At 43.2% G+C, this 18,367-nt stretch overlaps 2 protein-coding genes and 2 long non-coding RNA genes across 7 annotated transcripts in view; 2 read left to right on the top strand and 2 right to left on the bottom strand.

Moving 5' to 3' along the window:
- HCK (HCK proto-oncogene, Src family tyrosine kinase) overlaps nucleotides 1–2,912 on the top strand; it is a 40,553-nt gene extending 37,641 nt beyond the window's left edge. For both annotated transcript variants that reach the window (XM_045574726.1, XM_036419279.2), the window contains exon 13: nucleotides 1,248–2,912. In XM_045574726.1, the coding sequence (XP_045430682.1) occupies nucleotides 1,248–1,450 (203 nt within the window). In that variant the 3' untranslated portion in view covers nucleotides 1,451–2,912. The remainder of the gene's footprint in view (nucleotides 1–1,247) is intronic.
- LOC123651560 lies at nucleotides 845–1,248 on the bottom strand. Its single transcript, XR_006740354.1, has 2 exons — nucleotides 999–1,248; nucleotides 845–937 (listed from the first exon to the last, which is right to left on the bottom strand). It is a non-coding gene; the product is annotated as an uncharacterized LOC123651560 (long non-coding RNA).
- Nucleotides 2,497–7,962, bottom strand: LOC123651559. Of its 2 annotated transcripts, none has more exons than XR_006740353.1 (4): nucleotides 7,849–7,962; nucleotides 7,470–7,578; nucleotides 3,149–3,306; nucleotides 2,497–2,635 (listed from the first exon to the last, which is right to left on the bottom strand). It is a non-coding gene; the product is annotated as an uncharacterized LOC123651559 (long non-coding RNA). The 2 variants fall into 2 exon arrangements; XR_006740352.1 differs by having other exon boundaries at nucleotides 7,731–7,870.
- A 125-nt stretch (nucleotides 7,963–8,087) lies between these two features.
- TM9SF4 (transmembrane 9 superfamily member 4) overlaps nucleotides 8,088–18,367 on the top strand; it is a 44,337-nt gene continuing 34,057 nt past the window's right edge. Inside the window, exon 1 of one of the 2 annotated variants that reach the window (XM_036419271.2) lies at nucleotides 8,088–8,220. In XM_036419271.2, the coding sequence (XP_036275164.1) occupies nucleotides 8,206–8,220 (15 nt within the window). In that variant the 5' untranslated portion in view covers nucleotides 8,088–8,205. Of the gene's footprint in view, nucleotides 8,221–11,917; nucleotides 12,019–18,367 lie in introns of those variants that run through there. The other variant, XM_045574725.1, reaches the window with a different exon arrangement.

The following is an 18,367-nucleotide window of genomic DNA, read 5'->3' as shown; positions in this document are numbered from 1 at the left end:
CAGGCAGAAGGCACTGCTAGTTTATAGGGCCTGAAGGACAGCAAGGAAGCCAGGCAGCTGGAGGCCAGGGATGGCAGCAGATGGGAGATGATGAGGTTGGCAGCGGCCAGATCCGGCAGGGCCCATGGTCATGGAGAAGAGTGAGTGGGTGTTAGTATAAGCACGCGGAAGCTGGGAGGTGGCATCGTCTCATGTTTAAGTGGTGCATGGCTCAGCGTGGAGAGCGGATTTGGGGACAGGTGGGAGCTGCGGCAGTGGCATGGGCACAGGTGGTGATAGCAACAGAGATGTAAGTTGATGGATTGAGGCTACATTTCAAAAGAAGAAAGGATGTGAGTTGCTGATGTGGAAGGAGAGAGAAGAATCAAGGATGGTTCTTCTGGTTTTAATTGAGCAACGTGGGGGGCAATGGTCTATTCTGTCTTAAAGAATTCTGTCTTAGCCCCATTAAATTTGAGGTGACTAGTAGACATCCAAGTAAACATGTTCAAGAAAGCACTTGGATATATAAGTTTGGAGTTCAAGACTGATGATATAAAATTGGGGGCCATAGACAGTTAAATGGTTGTTCTTAAAGATAACTAACAAATTCAATTAAATAAGGAAATGGTCCCATTCACACATAGGGTGCATCAAGTCTGGCCTCTTATTTTGTCTTGAGGAAGGCCAAGAAAAACCAGGAACGGTTCTAGCACCCTGTATCCATTAGGATGAATAAACAAAATAACAGACAAAGGAGTGGTAGAAACAATAAGTTATTGTTCTCCATAAGGAGTCTGACATTGGTGACTGATTAGTTCAGCCGCTCAGCAGCTCTCAGGACTCTGGGTTAGTTTGGCTGTGGCCGTGGCCGTTTTCCTCACATAGTCCGATGGCTGCTGCAGCTCCAAGGACCACATGGTCTCACAGTGCCCGAAGGAAGGAGTAAGTGGACTATCTTTCTAAAGACCCGCTTTGTGTAAAGGGGTCTCCTTTTTGGCTCTCCTCCAATTCCACACAAAGTCGTTATCTCAGGGAGGAAAACCTTGCTTGGAAGTCTCCCTGGAGACTCCCCCTGGGCGTCCCATTGGCCAACCTTGGGTGCCATGCCCCTGCCCTCATCAGGGGAGTCTATGGGTTTCACAGTCAGAGAGGCGGAGCTCCCACAGGAGGTGGGGAGTGATGGCTGCTGGGGAGGCAACTTTGCCTGCCTCCCCAGGACGCCCATTGCCAATCCCTTCCTTGTTAATCCCATGGCTCCTTCTCAGGGATGACAAACCCAGAGGTGATCCGGGCGCTGGAACGTGGATACCGCATGCCCCGGCCAGAGCACTGCCCCGAGGAGCTCTACAACATCATGACTCGCTGCTGGAAGAACCGCCCCGAGGAGCGGCCCACCTTCGAGTACATCCAGAGTGTGCTGGACGACTTCTACACGGCCACTGAGAGCCAGTACCAGCAGCAGCCGTGATGGGGGGACCAGGGCAGGGCCAGGTGCTGAGGCGATGCCTGTGAGGTGTCTCCAGCGCCATCTGCTAGATGTCCGCTCACCCCCCTCACTCCCAGACACCCACCCTCACTCCAGCCGCAGCTCTTCATTCGTCAGGTGGGTGGGCTGGACTGGACAATCTCTCTCTGACTCTTAGCAATCCACAGTCTGCCATCCTCAGGAGACCCCAAGTTCTATTTCTGTTGCCTGGGACATTTGGATACCAGTTACAGCTATGGTTTGAATAGGAAACTTTAAAAATAATGAAATAAATATTTAAATAAAAGATACAAGTGCTAAAGGCTTACTGACAGGCTAGCTTTTCTTCTAGCTCCTGACTATCTATTTGCCTTTTTGCTGGACAAGTCAGAAATGGGGAAGACCCCTCCTTGAGACCAGGAGGACAAAGAGAAGTGGAGTATGATATTCAAATTGCCCCAAATAGCTGCTGACTGTGTTAGTTTCCTCTTGTTGCTGCAACAAATCACCACAAACTTGGTGGCTTAAAAACAACACAAATTTATTACCTTACAGTTCCAGAAGCGTGAAACGGGTGGGCAGGGCCACGTGCCTTTTGCAGGCACCGGGGGAGAATCCATTTCCTTGCCTATTCCAGCTTCTAGAGGCTGCCCAGTTCCTTCCTGTTCTTCACTCCAAACGACTTCAGTCATCATATCTCTGCCTCTGAGCCTCCTGCCTCCCTCTCCCACTTCTAAGGGCCCCTGTAATGACACTGGACCCACGTGAATAATCCAGACTAATCTCCCATTGCAAGATCCTTATCATATCTGTAAAGTCCCTTTGGCCATATAAGGTGACATCTTCACAAGTTCTGAGAATGAGGATATGGACCTTTGTGTGTGGGGACCTTTGTGCCTATCACACTGGCACTGGGACTCTGGATGGGTTTCTGTCTCCAAGAAGCTGGGTCTGCCAGGTGACAGGAATGACTTTTCATGCTCTGGGACCCTGACTCTCTGGCCAACCCACACTGCTACACGAGCTGGTGGGTCTCTACCAGCACTGGGGGCATTGCCCATGGCCAAGGAGCTACTATGGCTGCGAAGATGGTATCCACCGTTGCAGGAACCCTGGGGTCTGGAGATGTGGCTGCTGCGAGGCATCTGGTTGCCTGCGTGGGAAGCTCTCAGTGGACAGGAGGGAGACCTGGGAAGGAAGCAGAGAAGACATGGAGGCAGGTTGTCACAGCTGAAAGTCAGCTTTTGTTGTGAGGGAAGCAATGAGAAGAGATAACAGAGGGATGGGCACAAATGATGCCTTTCTATATTATTGCATTCCTTGAAGGATCCACATCACAGCACCCACCAGGGTCCCTTGGAACCTTATACGGAACTGATTCTGTACCCCTGTGTAGCACAGAGTCTTAATCTTAGAAACTGGATATAAAAACAGTGTATAATAAAGCTATCAGTGTTTCAATTTACCTAGTTGGTAATTCCATTTTTCTCTTGTTTTCTTGTTTGGGATGCATCTTTGGGTATCTGAAGCAGAGCACAGGGCTCCGTGATAGGAATCTGCACTCATGATTGTGGTACGTTGAATTGCTGTTCAGTAATCCATAGGAGGAGTACCCTTCTCTAGACCACTAATGTTGAGCTAGGCATGAGACTTGCTTTAGCCAATGGGATAATAAAAGATGTGTAGTAAGCAGAGACTTACAATGTGCTTGTGGGGCTGGCTTCCCTTCCAGCCTTTTATCCCTGAAAAGAACATGTTCCAAGAAAGACGAATGACATGTGGTGCAGATCTGAACCCAACCTGCAGCTTGGAGTTAAATCCAGCTGATCCCAGCTTCAATCAACTGAACTCCAGCTGACCTGTGGACATGAGAGAGGAATACATGCTTAATATTATAAGCCTTTAAGTTTTAGGATTGTTTTGTTACATAGCATTACTACAGAAATAGCTGACTGAAACATGATCTTAAGAATTTGCCCTAACCAGTTTGGCTTAGTGGATAGAGCATTGGCCTGCGGACTGATGGGCCCCAGGTTTGATTCCAGTCAAGGGCATGTACCTTGGTTTCGGGCACATCCCCAGTGGGGGGGTGTATGGGAGGCAGCTAATTGATGTTTCTCTCTCATCAATGTTTCTGACTCTCTATCCCTCTCCCTTCCTCCCTGTAAAAAAATTAATAAAATATATTTTTTAAATAAAAGAATTAGAGCCTATTGCTTAATGGACAAGACCCAAGAGTCAACTCATGCCCTCCTGCAGTGCCCTACACTCTGATATTTCCCTCTGGTCACAGGAAGGACAGGTGAAAACATGGGGATAGAACACCAACAGCATGATCCATGAAAGAAAAACTGACAAATTGGACTTCATTAAAATTTAAAAAACTGATCTAAGAGAGACAGAGAAATGAAAATGAAAAGACCAGTTCTGACATAAGAGAACTTATTTGCAAAACACCTATCTGATAAAGGACTGATATCCAAAATATACAAAGAAGTCTTAAAATTCAATCATAGAAAACAACCCAACTAACAAATGGGTAAATGAGCTGAACAGATGCCTCACAAAAGAAGATATATACATGTGTCAAATAAGCATATGAGATGATGCTCCACATCTATGTCATCAGAGAAATGCAAATTAAAACAACAATGGGTATCACTACCCACCTATGAGAATAGCCAAAATCTAAAACACTGAGGACACCAAATACTGGTAAGGATATGGAAAAACAAAACAGGACATCTCATTCTTTGCTGGTGAGGATGCAAAATGGAGCAGTCACTTTGGAAAATATTTGACAGTTTCTTATAAAACTAAATATACTCTTACTATACAATTCAGCAATGCAAATACCCACACAAAAACCTACACACTAATGTTTGTAGTAGCTTTATTTATAATTGTCAAAACTTGTAAGTACCGGTAACTAAGATATCCTTCAATAGGTGCATGGATAGCTCTGGCCCGGTAGCTCAGTGGGCGAGAGCATTATCTGGATAAGCCAAGGTTGTGGGTTCTATCACAGTCAGTATTCAAAACAAGAATCAACCAATGAATGCATAAATAAGTGGAATAACAAACCAATGTTTCTCTCCCACTGCCCTTCCTATCTATCTCAAATTAATAAATAAAATTAATTTTTAAAAAAACAACAGGTGAATGGATAAACAAACTGTGGTACATTCATATAAGGGAATATTGTTCAATGATAAAAATAAATAAGCTATCAAGACATGGAAGTCTGGCCAGTGTGGCTCAGTGATTGATCATCAACCCATGCACCTAAGAGATCACTAGTTCGAATCCTGATCAGGACACATGGCCGGGTTGCAGGCTCAATCTCCAATAGGGGGTGTGCAGGAGGCAACCGATTGATGTTTCACTCTACATCAATGTTTCTATCTCTCCCTCTCTTTTTCCCTCTCTCTAAAAATCAATAAAAACATATATATATATATATATATATATATATATATATATATATATTTTTTTTTTTTTTTTTTTTTTTTTTTTTTAATGGAAGAACTTTAAATGCATATTGCTGAGTGAAAGAAGCCAATCTCAAAAGGCTGCATGCTGTACATTCCAAATATCTGACATTCTGGAAAAAGTAAAACTATAGAGACCATTAAAAATCAGCAATTGCCACGGATTTGGAGGGGAGGGAGGATGGGATGAATAGGTAGAGCATAAGGGATTTTCAGGGCAGTGCAACTATTCTGTACTCTTAATGGCAGGTACATATCACTATATATCTGTTAAAACTTACCGAATGTACAGCACAGAGTGAACACTTATATAAACTATGGACTTTGGTCAATAATAATGTATCAATATTGACTCATTAATTGTACCATTTATACCATATTAAGGCAAGATGTTAATAATATGGGAAACTAGGGACTGGATGAGGGGGGATATGAGAACTTTGTACTTTCCACTCATTTTTCTGTAAATCTAAAACATAAGGTCTAGTAAATAAAGAAAGAAAGAAAGAAAGAAAACAAAACATGGGGATAAATTTTGTGTCACCAATTCTTTGGGGCTCCATGTGCAGTTCTCCCCTGAAAGGTGCCCCATTGTTCATGACTTGCTTCAATCTGTTCATGTGGCTTTCATTATAAATATAGAGAAAGCACAGTTTTCCCCCGATTTGAAAAAACTGCCTCCTTATTCCCCAACCTGGGCCCTCAATTTTGTCATGGGTCTGTCCTCATCACAGTATATCTGACGTAAGGCTATATTGACTTACATTCTGTTTGCATCCCTTCCCTTTTGAAGGTTGGCAATGACTACTAGTTATCCCCACCCCCATGTTTCCCCTTCTCCTGGAGAAAGAGAATTTTTATCAGGGACATGTGACCATCTAGAAAGAATGCTACATTTCCCTCTCCCTTTTGCAGCAAAGTGTGGTCATGTGCTTACATTCTGATCAATGGGTTGTAAAGGGAAGTGTAGTATAGCACCTTTAGGATCCTTTTTTAAAAGATGTGGACTCTTTGCCCCTTATTTTTCATCTCTTCCTCCATCATGCTGTCTAGAATGTGCATGAGAAGGCTGGAGCTCTAGCTGCCATCTTGAACCCTGAGGGAAATGAATTAACTCTAGGGATGACAAAGCAGGACAGTGCCTGGATCTCAAGATATTTGAGGCATTGCCACCATACAGCTAGGACAATCCTTCAGACTTGTACCTCAGAGGGTGTGGCATGCATTGTCAGTATCCCTTAAAGTAGCCTAGACTTTTAGCTGTCATCATCTGTATCACTGTGCCTGAGGGCTCTTTTTCTAAAACTGCAAAAACGCACACGCGCACACACACACACACACAAAACCCTCAGCTGCCAGCATTCCAAGATGACTTCATTCACAATTCTAGTGCTCAGCTGAAGTTTCTAGATGTCTTGAGGAGTTGGCTGGCTCCCTCCTTTTCCTTGTGGCTCTCCAGCAGGGTAGCCAGACTTCTTTAGACCCAATATGATAGAAGCTACCAAACCTCTTAACACTAAGACCCAGAACTGGCAGTCATTTGTACCACATTCTATTGGTCAAAACAAGTGATATGACCAGTCAGATTCAAAGGGAGGATAAATAAAATCTGCCTCTTGAAGGGAAAAACAGCATGCTCATGAAAAAATGGGCGGACTTGTTGGCAGCCATCTTTCTGGACAATCTACCACAACGGTGCTCATTTCTACTCAGGGAGATAGCAGAAATCCAAGTGCCATTTATTTGCCAACCATACCCAAGGGCAGATGGACTTAAGAGAATAAATCTCATTTTGGCACATCAGCCTAAACCTAAGGAATAATCTATGAGACCTCCCCTTAACTCCCAGCCTTTAAAAAAAAAAACAACCCTCGCCGAGGCCGGTTTGGCTCAGTGGATAGAGCGTCCGTCTGCGGACTGGGGGGTCCCGGGTTCGATTCCGGTCAGGGGCATGTAGTACGTTGGTTGCGGGCACATCCCTGGTGGGGGGTGTGCGGGAGGCAGCTGGTTGATGTTTCTCTCTCATCGACGTTTCTGGCTCTCTCCCTTCCTCTCTGTAAAAAAAAATCAATAAAATATATTATAAAAAAACAAACAAAAAAAACCTCAAACTGAAGGTCCCAGTGCACTCCCTCTCCCTCCCAGGAGCATGTCCAGCCTTTCCCAGCCCCTTCGTGTTTCCCACAGGCATGCATCTCCTACACTGTAAGGGACTCCAGAAGGCTTGCAACCAGGAAGCCAAGGGCAGCGACAGCTCCTCCCCAGCTAACCCTTGAGCTTGTCCCAAATGCCCCCTTTTCTCTGACTTCCTAGTGAGCTAAAGCAGCCCAGCCCAGGCTCATTTCTCCACCTAGTTACTCCCTCTCCTGTTGCTTCTTCTATTCTAGGTCCTTCCCTGTTTCACTGTTGCCAGCTTTAATAAACATTCTTTAAAAATCACCTGGATTCCTGCTGTGAAATCTTTCCTGTGCAAAGTCAAGAACCCACGCAGGGACAGGTCACCTTTGCGGTAACAAGAGTCACACACTTACCTAACACATGGTGAAGTGCACATGCAAAGATGTCTTCCTCCACTAAATATGTTGCTTTTCATTCATTCCTTTAACAAATAGTGCATTGTATTGGGCAACTTGCATATGCCTGAAGGAAAATACAAAAGAGTATAATGATAACTATGTGACCTTATGTCATTACATCTTCATCACAAAATTATGGTGACGGTATTACCATAATCCCCTTCCCATTTTACAGATGAAAATGGAGTGAGGTTAACTAATAAAACAGGACCCTACCTTATAGATATGACAGTCTATTGGAGAGGATATAGAATAATTAAGTAATTAAATACATAATTACAAATTATTTTCAGAGTAGATCCCTGCTATTGGAATCTTGGTATCCGCCTCTCACCTAAATCAAGGCCTCAGGTAACCCTGGCAACGGTTCTCTGGCCATTAGTAAAGATGGTGCCCCGAGAACCCTTGCGTTTAGGCACCACCCTCATTACCCACAATGCAGTGGGGAAGAGGGAGTAGCTGTCTCTGCCAGGAGCTAACATGGCTCCGAAAGTTACGCCGAACTCTCTTCCCCTAAGCAGCGACTTGACTGCCCAGACCAGGCTACGGATCAGGAGCTGAGTCTACTTCGCTCCTCCATCCCGCAACTACAGGAGCGACTGAAGTTGAGCGGCGCCTCACAGAATCGAACTCCGAAACTGGGGGAAACACCACTTCCGCTGACGTCATCACGCCGACACGTGGACCCAAGATGGCGGCAGCGATGGTGAGTGAAGGAGACTCCCGGAGCCGGAGCTGGAGCCGGGTTCTCCGGGGGATCCCAAGATCTTCCGGCACTCCATGCCTGCCCCGAGCCGTCTCCGGAACCCCTAGCTCCGGCTTGAGGGGTGTCCCTGACTGGGCTTGTCTCCCCTAAAGTTCCCCTTCCGCGGCCCTGGCCCTGCACTCAGGCTTGTCAGGGCCTGGCGTTTTGAGGGAGGCATTGGGTCGGAGGGAAGGTCTCGGGCTACCGCCTCTGCTGGTTCCTATTCCTGCTCTGGTCTCCGCTGTCTGTGACCCCCATTTTCCAGTGTTCACTTCCCAGCTCTCTGAAGAGCCCCCCATTATTCCCGCCTTTGCTCCTCCCTCTTACGTCCAGATCCTGCTGTCTCCGCCTCCCCACTCTCCGGACCAGTCCGTGGGAGCGAGCTCACCTTTGACCAGCCTCCCAGCCTCAAACCGGGGTCAGCTCCTGTCCTGGGCCCCGTCCGCACCTCTGCTCCCCCTGGCCCTCCGCGCACCCATCTCGACTGTGCTTACCCCGAACATGCCCTTTCCCATCCCCACCCCCATCTCCCGCCCCCCAGACCCTCCCCTGATTATTTTTCTTGTCTTCTTTCTGCCAACTGCTTTTCCTGGGGAGCTTTTATCCCATTGTTTGGGGGGAGGGGGTTGAGGAGAGGGAGGCCTGTTGAAAGTACTGTAGTTTCCGGGGCCCCACTCCTGAAGATTCTAATCCCTTACTGCTAGGCGATACCCAGGAATTCTCAGTTTTATAAGCACTCCAGTGATTATGAGGGAGGTGGTCTGGACTATGTTTAAAAATAAACAGAAACACTATACTAGCCCCGCTTGCCTGTGCGCCTGCAGGGGCCACACAGCTGTTAGGGATGAAGGTGGTTAGGATGGATGGAGCTCGTTGAGATAAAGCCTGTGTGTGGTTAAGGGTGCGGTGTGCCTGGAGAGTGGGTCAGACCTTGGCTCCTGGTACAAAGTCCTGGAAATAGATCTGGGAATCAATGGCCTTTCCTCCAAAGGCTCAGTTCACACTCTGCTTGTCAAGACAGAACCAAAATTTGAGTCATTCAATCCAGAGTGACTTTCTGGGTCGTCTTGAATGTTGCTTCCTTAGCTAATAATCTGCTGAGAGTGAATGCAAAGGAAGACCCGGAGAAAAGGGTGTGATATTTGACTTTGACAAAGGAAAGTTCTTGTTTAAATTCTTTGGTGTTGGTTTTCTCCTAACAAGGGTAGGTTATTGGCTGATAACAAGTTTCCTTCCTTCTGTTAACCAATGGATAATTTATCTTTCTGTTTAATGAGAGATTCCTTATTGAGAACCTCAGAGACCAGGTAAAAAGGATTTCACAGCCTTGTGCTGTCTAATTTCAGTCTGAATCATGAGTGGGGGGAAATCCTCAAAGTGGCGTGTTAAAACCCATTTTTTCCTGGACCGAGTTCAGATCAAGAGTGGCGTAAGAACTTAACCGGAAAAGGCACACCCTCTCTTGCCATAGGGAAAAAGTTCAATAAAGTGGCATTTATAAAATTGCATGAGAGACTCCTGCCCCGTTCAGAGGTTTTAAAGAGGTAATAAGTTAGCAATACATATTTCTGAAACACATTTATATAATCAACAAATATTTGTGTGCCTGCTCTGTGCCACGGCCTAGGGATGTAGTTGTGAGTTAGAGGTTCAAGGTCTACCCTTGAGCTTTTCTAGTCTGAGGAGAAAGAGAACAAATAAACAAAATACATGAACATGATAATGCCAGATGGTTTTAAGTGCTGTGAATATACCGTTTCCCCGAAAATAAGACAGTGTCTTATATTAATTTTTGCTCCCAAAGATGCGCTAGGTCTTATTTTCAGGGGATGTCTTATTTTTCCATGAAGAAGAATACGGTACACATTTATTGTTAAATGAAAATAAAGGAAATTTATTATCTGTATATGGTACGGTAGTACGGTAGTTGTCAACACAAACCAGACAAACTGTGAATCCTACAGTATTAAGAATTTACTCATTTATTCAATGACAATCATGTCATCATCTTCTGTAACATCATCATAACAATCCAATTCCTGAATTTCCTGGTGAATTTCTTGTGACTCCATTTCTTTCAGAATCAGTGGACCAAATCTCTCATGTTTAGCGGGGGGGGGGGGGGGGGGGGGGGTTTATATTTCACTCAGAAGGAAACCTGTAAGTAGGTCTTATTTTCAGGGAAACACGGTAGTAACTGATTTAAAGAAACTGAGGATGTAATGTACACAGTGACACCCAGAGGCCAGTGTGAAAGGGTGCACAGGAGAAACTGATTCAATAGTGAAAAGGCGTGGTAATAAGGTTGTTAAGAGTGCCTGTGTAATAGGCCAAGTGGAGTCACAGATAGACCTGAGTTTCGTATGTGTTAACTGTGAAGTCAACAGTCCCCACACCCTCTGTACACAGGGTGTTTCACAACCATTGGGGCTGTAAGCAAGTGGGTCTGCTTTGGGGTGTATGGGTTTCTGAGGCAAGTTGTACAACCAAAGAGGAACTGAGCTGGTGGGCTCAGTGACCGTGGGAACAGGCTTGTCCTTTTGTTTTGGATGTTAGGGTTGTAGGTACAAGTTTGAAATGGTAGCATTTAGGGCCTTTTCCCTCCCTTTTTTTAGTGAATGGCTCTTCTTCCCCAAGGAGGCTGCCACCTCCCAGTTCTGCGTTAGCACAGTGGGTTCTTCCACCATGGGATGGTTGGGATAAACTGAAGTGCCCTCTGGTGTTCCTGCCTTCCTCCTGCCCTGGGTTTAGAGTTTAGACTCTAAAGTTACAGGATACCAAGGTGAGCTAGCTGGGTCTGAGGTGAGAGGCAGGCTCATCTCACTATGGAAATATTGCGCATATGGAATCTGCTTTTGGAAACATTATTATGGCAGAATTTGTGAAATACCCATTGAGTACATTTGTAGACATCTCAGGAGTCTAGAAACCTCTATTTGGAAAATAAAATTCTTTGTACTTCTCTCACATATATCATTGTTCATGCTGTTTTGAGTTTTATCTTTTTCCTTTTTTATTGAATATCATTCATTTACCATAAAATTTTCCCTTCTAAAGTCTACAGTTTGGTGGTTTTTAGTGTATTCACAAAGTTGTGCAACCTTTACCACTATCTTCTAGAACATTTTCATCACCCAAAAAAGCCCATTAGCAGTCACTTCCCACACAACCCCTCCCTTGTTCTCCACAACCACTAATTTACTTTCTGTCCATATAGATTTGCCTATTTTGGTTATTCTCTATAAATGAAATCATACAATATGTGGTGTTTAGTATCTGGCTTTTTAAAAAAAATATATATATATGTTTTTTTTATTTCAGAGAGGGAGGAAGAGGGAAAGAGAGATAGAAACATTACTGATGAGAGAGAACCATTGATTGGCTGCCTCCTGCAGGTCCCCTTCTGAGGATCAAGCCCACAACCTGGGCATGTGCCCTTGATCAGGGAATCGAACCAAGGACCCCACAGGCCGGCACTCTGGCACTCTATCCACTGAGCCAAACCCAGCCAGGGCTAGTGTCTGGCTTTTTTAAAAAACATAGCATAATGTTTTCAAAAGGTAATTAATGTTGAAGCATTTATTAGTACCATTTTTTTTTTTTTTAATCCTCACCTGAGGATATTTTTCCATTGATTTTAGAGAGAGTAGAAGAGAGAGGGAAAGACAGAAACATCGATGTGAGTGAAACACATCACGTGGTTGACTCCTGCACCATCCCTGACCAGGGCCCCGGCCCAGGGAGGAGCCTCCAACCAAGGTACGTGCCCTTGACAGGACCCTTCGATATGCAAAGCTGTGCTCCACCCACTGAACCAAACCGGCTAAGGCAGTACTTCATTCCTTTTTATAGCCAAATAACATTTCATTGTATGGCTAGACCACATTCTTTTTGTCCTTTTCTTTATCCTCTAGGAGCCCTGCACACGAATCTGTGTTCCAGCAGCTCTCTGCCCACTGCTCCGCCCTCCTGTAGCTCCCCCTCCCCCCTGCCACCGGCCCCCTCCCCTCATGCTCTGCCCCCTCCTGTAGCTCTCTGCTGCTCCTTGTAGCTCTCTGCCCCACCCTCCTGCTCATCAGTGATCTGGTCATTATGTGGTCGGTCATTAACACTTCATGGTGTAATGACTATTTGCATATTACATCTTTATTATATAGGATTGATGGTTATTAGGTTTGTTTCCACTTTTTGGCTATTATAAATAACATTGCTGTGAACATAAGTGTGCAAGTTTTTGTGTTTTCCGTTTTCTTGGATTTTTATCTAGTAGTGGAATTGGACAGGAGGGGTAGACTCTGCCACCAGTCCCATGTGTGGGACATTGCTGTCTCCTCTGGGCCTCACATGTGGGGTGGGCATTGGGGAAGGAGCACAGAACAGGAGTCAGCAGCCTATGCCTAGTCCTAACACTGCCATTGATCCACCGTGTGGCCTGGGTGGAAATCACTTTGGCTTTATTGGTTTGTTTCTACATATGGGTTTGGACTTGATGCTTTCTGAATTCCAGGTTGAAAATCTTGTGGTGTAGAATACTTGGATTTAAGGCAACTTTTGTCAACCTATATGTATATCAAAGGCTAATATGCAAAGTGAGTTCCACCAGGAGTTGGATCACTCGCTATAATGTGTGCTGACCACCAGGGGGTGGCATGGAGCAAAGGAAGGCCCCAGCGCTGATCACTGGCCAGGCCTAGGGATCTTACCCATGCATGAATTTCATGCACCGGCCCTCTAATACACCTATTAAATCAGATGGATTCCCCCACTACCCCCTATGATCATAGTTTCTGTAGTCTTTCCAAGTCTTGTTATTTGGTCGTGTTGTCTGTCTGATCTTGAGTTGCTCCACGGGCACATATTCTGCAGGAACCACTGTGCCCTTGGAGCTGATGCAGACACCAGGCCTTGGCTCAAATGTGTTTCTCTGAGGAATCCTTTTAAAGGAGTGCCCTTAATCCCCTCAGGAAGTACTGAGGAGGCAGAGATAGTGTTAAGTTGCCTCTTGGTTTCCCTTTTACAGCTTGGATAAAAGTTCCCCTTTGATCTTGGCATTAAAGATGTAGGTCACAGAATGCTGGAGAGGGTTGAGTTTGATCTCTGGCACTGGCAGAAGTGTGGGAAGGACCCAAGATGAGCAGGGCCATCTGGCCACAGACAGTGATAGGAGCCACCTACCACCCCCTTACCTGCTTTGATCTCTGACCCATTTGCTGACACTAGTGTTTCCCAAATGGGGCATGGTTAAGTACTTCTGTTTCAATCCTTCTCATTGCTTCCTTCTCTGCCTTCCTAACATGATGTCTCACCTATGCCTGAGCATTAAATTGACAGACCTCCCAGGGTTTGGGATCCCAAGGTTTTATATTCAAAAGGAATGCTAAGTTCAACTAGCAGTTACTAGACTTATTGGGGTGATCACATTGTAAGGTATAAAAATATCGAATCACTACGCACCTGAAACTAATATAGCCAATATAATGTTATATACCAACTATACTTTAATAAAAAAATTAATTTATAAAAAAAATCAAATCGCAAGTTGGAACTGAATTTCTTTTTTAAATAAATAACATATATATGTTTAAAATAATTTTATTAATTTCAGAGAGGAAAGGAGAGGGAGAGAGAGATGGAAACATCATCAATGATGAGAGAGAATCATTGATTGGGAGCCTCATACATGCCCAACTCCTGGGAATGGTTCCCCCAACCTGGGCATGTTTCCTTATTTATTTATTTTTAAAATAAATAAATAAAATATATCAATAAAATATATTTTATTGATTTTTCACAGAGCGGAAGGGAGAGGGATAGAGAGTTAGAAACATCTATGAGAGACAATCATCGATCAGCTGCCTCTTGCACACCCGCTACAGGGGATGTGCCCGCAACCAAGGTACGTGCCCTTGACCAGAATCGAACCTGGGACCTTTCAGTCCGCAGACCAACGTTCTATCCACTGAGCCAAATCGGTTTTGGTGTGTTTCCTTATTTTTAAAGTAAGGATAATATTTTCTTCGAAAGGGTCATTGTGATGATTAAATGAAACATGAAAGTGCCCTGCACAAAGAGAGCGCTCTGTAACTTTTCCATTTCAAGGTTTGAAGTCTTTCAGAGGTGAACCATGTAAACCTGTTGCTTGGACTGAGTTTCTTTTATAAATACTCAAGGCAAAGAGGGAAGGCCAATGCATTTAAGTTTTATTTCTGTACTTTCTGGCCTCATGATTTAGGAGTGGTGTCTGTTGCTGGGACAGGGTAGTCATTTATTTCATATTTCCACTGGCTGGTGCGGATTTTCCCTACCCCAAGAAACAGTTTTGAGTCTTTTTATGTATCTGTTCACAGCTACTCTGTGGCCGTGGGCTCTGAAATAAAGGCTACATTTTCAGTCTTCTGTGGCTAATTCGATTCTGGTTTGTTTGATTTTGTTGTTGTTTTTCTCTGTGAGTTCTTTAGCTCCATGGGGCTGCTTGGTAAGTGTTCTTTAGCTGTCATTAACCATCCTTTGTGTGTTGCTGAATTCTTAGGGAGCTTTAGCGGATTGGGTAATTGATTTCAGTTAACTGTTGGCAAACTGTGCCCCAAAGCCTTTTTCTTTGTGTTTTTTCTCTTATTCTGGGGAGCAATTACTGAGTGACCTTAAAATGGTGACTGTATCTTAGAGAAGAAAAAGGAAGAATCTAGCTTACTGTTAAGGAAGAGCCTGCTTTTGCAGCAGGAAAGACATGAAATGGGAACTAGAAAAGCTGTACACATTGACCACTGTATTGTTAGATGATAGGAAAGAAGACTGCAAGGCAGAGGACTCCAAAAAAGAGAAGTTAGCTTCTGGCCCAGAGAAAGGTGAATGAATGAAATAATTTTCAGTTCTCAGAGGAAACTTCCTATTTTCTTTGGAAGAAGTTAATTGTTCACACATTTCAAATTGGGTGCTGCAAATTTGGGGGAGTGATGGGTTCTCTTTAGTCCTAGCAGTCCTTCACTGGGGTATTTGGGAGAGGTTTTTTTACACGCCTACCTCCTGAAAGTAAAATAGTTTTTAGGAAGGCAAAAACCTTGATTCTTTTAAATTATAACTTTTCAGGTCACTCATATCTTTGCTAGTGGTGGGGTGTTAGGTTACAGCACAAAGGGCTTCTAGATTACCATCACCTTGTTCCTTGACATGCTACCTTTTCCATCTCGTGACACAGAAACCAAATAAAGCAAATTACGTTGAATTGGCTGGTTCACAACTCTTAGGATTTCCGCTCCTTTCAGGACTCTGAACATACAAAGGATGTTTGCTTAAATACTTAATTGATTTTTCAGACTGATTCTCACATGAGAAGTCCTGTGGTGGTCAATTAAAAATTAAAGGAAAATACAATGGAATTTCCCAAGAAGCAAGTACTTTGCTATTCCCTAAGTTCCTTACAGAATAGAACTGTGGGTGGAACGTCATCATCGGTCAGGCTGTCAGGGCTGCAGAGGTAAAGAATTACAAAAGTTGGGCAACCCACCAGGGAGCTTTTCTGTGATAAAACTGCTTTCACTCACTTTAAAAAAAAAAAAAGGAATTACAAAAATTGAAATGGTGTTTGGTACCATGAACTTCTCAGTCCTTAATCCTTCTGGAATTGTACATCAGATTCTGCATTTTGTGGCATTCTTTTCCTGGGAGCAGACTCTGCGGGTTTTATAAGATTCTCAGAGGGTGTTGCAACACCTTACCTGAGGTTAAGAATTCCTGATCTGGGCTGGTTACCCACACACCTGGTTATAGAACCCCTCTGCATTGTTCTTACTTTATAATTCCTATTTTCTGTATTTCTTCAGAAGTGCTTGCCCAAGTGTTTTCAGAGGCAACCAATTTCCTTCGCCTTAAAATATAAATGTATTTATTTTGAATATGGGTGACTCATATATATGGCAAAAAGCTAGTATAAAAAATAGTTTTCGTTAAAAAACAACATTTCTTCAGCCTTGGTCAGTGTGGCGTAGTTGGTTGGGGTAGACCCATGCACCACGGGTTGCCTGCTCATTCCCAGTGGAGTGGACGGTGTGGAGTAGGAGAGTCTCTCACATTGATGTTTCTTTCTCTCTCCCTCTCTAAAAGTCAACTTAAGAAAAATCTTTAAAAAATTTTCTTCAGGACATTTTTATGCATATAGAAATGCCTATTTTTAAAAACTTATATTAAAAATTACTAACATACACGAAAGTAGAAGAAATGGTATGATGAACCCTCACAACCCATTACCCAACTCTACCATTATCATTATAATGCCAAACTTGTTTCATCTATACATCCCTTGGGTGTTTTTTGTTTTTGTTTTTTCCCTTCAGGGTTGTGAAGGTATCATTTTTAATACCATAAACTTACAGTACAACGATTTTTAGTAAATGTGTAGACTTGTGCAGCCATTATAACAATGACACAAACTTTTAGAACATTTTTATTAACTTCTCAACCCATTTCCTCACAAAGGATTGAAACTTGAAGTCAATCTCTGTTCCCACAACCGGCTAAACACTGATCTACTTTCTGTCTATAGATTTGCCTTTTCTAGACATTTCACATAAGTAGGATCATACAACATACAGACTTTTACACCTGGCTTTTACTTAGCATAATGTTTTTGAGGGCCATTGTGTTGTAACATGAGTTAGTAGTTTACTCTTTTTAAAAAAGTATATTATCTAAATTTACTTTTATATTTGATTTTGTTTTAAAATATATTTTTATTGATTTCAGAGAGGAAAAGAGAGGGAGAGAGAGATAGAAACATCAATGATGAGAAAATCATTGATTGGCTGCCTCCTGCACTCCCCCCACTGATCAAGCCCACAACCCGGGCATGTGGTTTTGACTAGAATTGAACCTGAGACCCTTCAGTCCTCAGGCCAAACTCTATCCACTGAGCCAAACCAGCCATGCTGGTGGTTTACTCCTTTTTATTGCTGAATAGTATTCCATTCTATGACTACGCTATATTATGTTTAGCTATTTACCAATTGATGGGTGTTCAGATTGTTTCCAATTTTGGACTGTTATGATCAAAGCTGTTAGGAACATTTATGTATAAGTCTTTCTCTTGAATAAATGCCTAAGATTGGAATTGATCCATAGTGTGGTAATTTCTATTTAACATTTTAAAGATACTGCCAAACTTTCCAAAGTGGCTATACCATTTTACATTCCTACCAATATGTGAGGGTTTAGTTTCTCCACATCTTTGTTCACACTTGTTATTGTCTGTGCTTCTGAGGTTAGCCATTCTAGAGGGTGTGCAGTGATATTTCATTGTGGTTTTGGTTTGCATTTCCCTTATGACAAATGATTCTGAACATCTTATGTACTTATTAACCATTCCTATATCTTTGGTGAAATGTCTGTACAAATCTTTTGTCCATTTTAAAATTGAATTGTTTGCCTTCTTATTATTAAGTTGTAAGAGGTTTTTTTTTAGATATTCTGGATACAAATCCTCTGTCCCCTATCAGATATGTGGCTTATAAAGGTTGTTGTTTTACCGAGACCGGTTTGGCTCAATGGATAGAGCATCGGCTTGGGGACTGAAGGGTCCCGGGTTCGATTCCGGTCAAGGGCATGTGCCTTGGTTGTGGGCATATCCCCAGTGGGGGATGTGCAAGAGGCAGCTGATCGATGACACTCTCTCATCGATGTTTCTAACTCTCTATCTCTCTCCATTCCTCTCTGTACAAAATCAATAAAATATATATATTTTTTAAAAAAAGGTTGTTGTTTTTTCCTAATCTGTGTCCTTTCATTTTCTTAATATCTTTTGAATTGTGGAGTGTTGAAATTTGGTGAAATCTATTTTCAAAATGTAGTTTGTGCTTTTGGTGATATATCAAAGACATCTTTACCTAACCCAAGGTCACAAATTATTTCTTCTAGAAATGTTATAGTTTTAGTTCTTCTGTCTCGGTCTATGATACATTTTGAGTTAATTTTTGTGTATGGTATGAGGTTCCTTTTCCATATGGCTACCAGTTGTCCAAGCACCATTTGTTAAAAGACTATCCTTTCCCTATTGAATTGCCTTGGCAACTTTGTTGAAAGTCAATTTACTTTACATGTAAAGATTTATTTCTGGACT

The sequence above is a fragment of the Pipistrellus kuhlii genome, unplaced genomic scaffold (genome assembly GCF_014108245.1).
Source record: "Pipistrellus kuhlii isolate mPipKuh1 unplaced genomic scaffold, mPipKuh1.p scaffold_m20_p_6, whole genome shotgun sequence".
NCBI lineage: Eukaryota > Metazoa > Chordata > Mammalia > Chiroptera > Vespertilionidae > Pipistrellus > Pipistrellus kuhlii.
The sequence above is the reverse complement of the archived record's forward strand: the minus strand, read 5'-3'. Positions and strand labels throughout refer to the sequence as shown.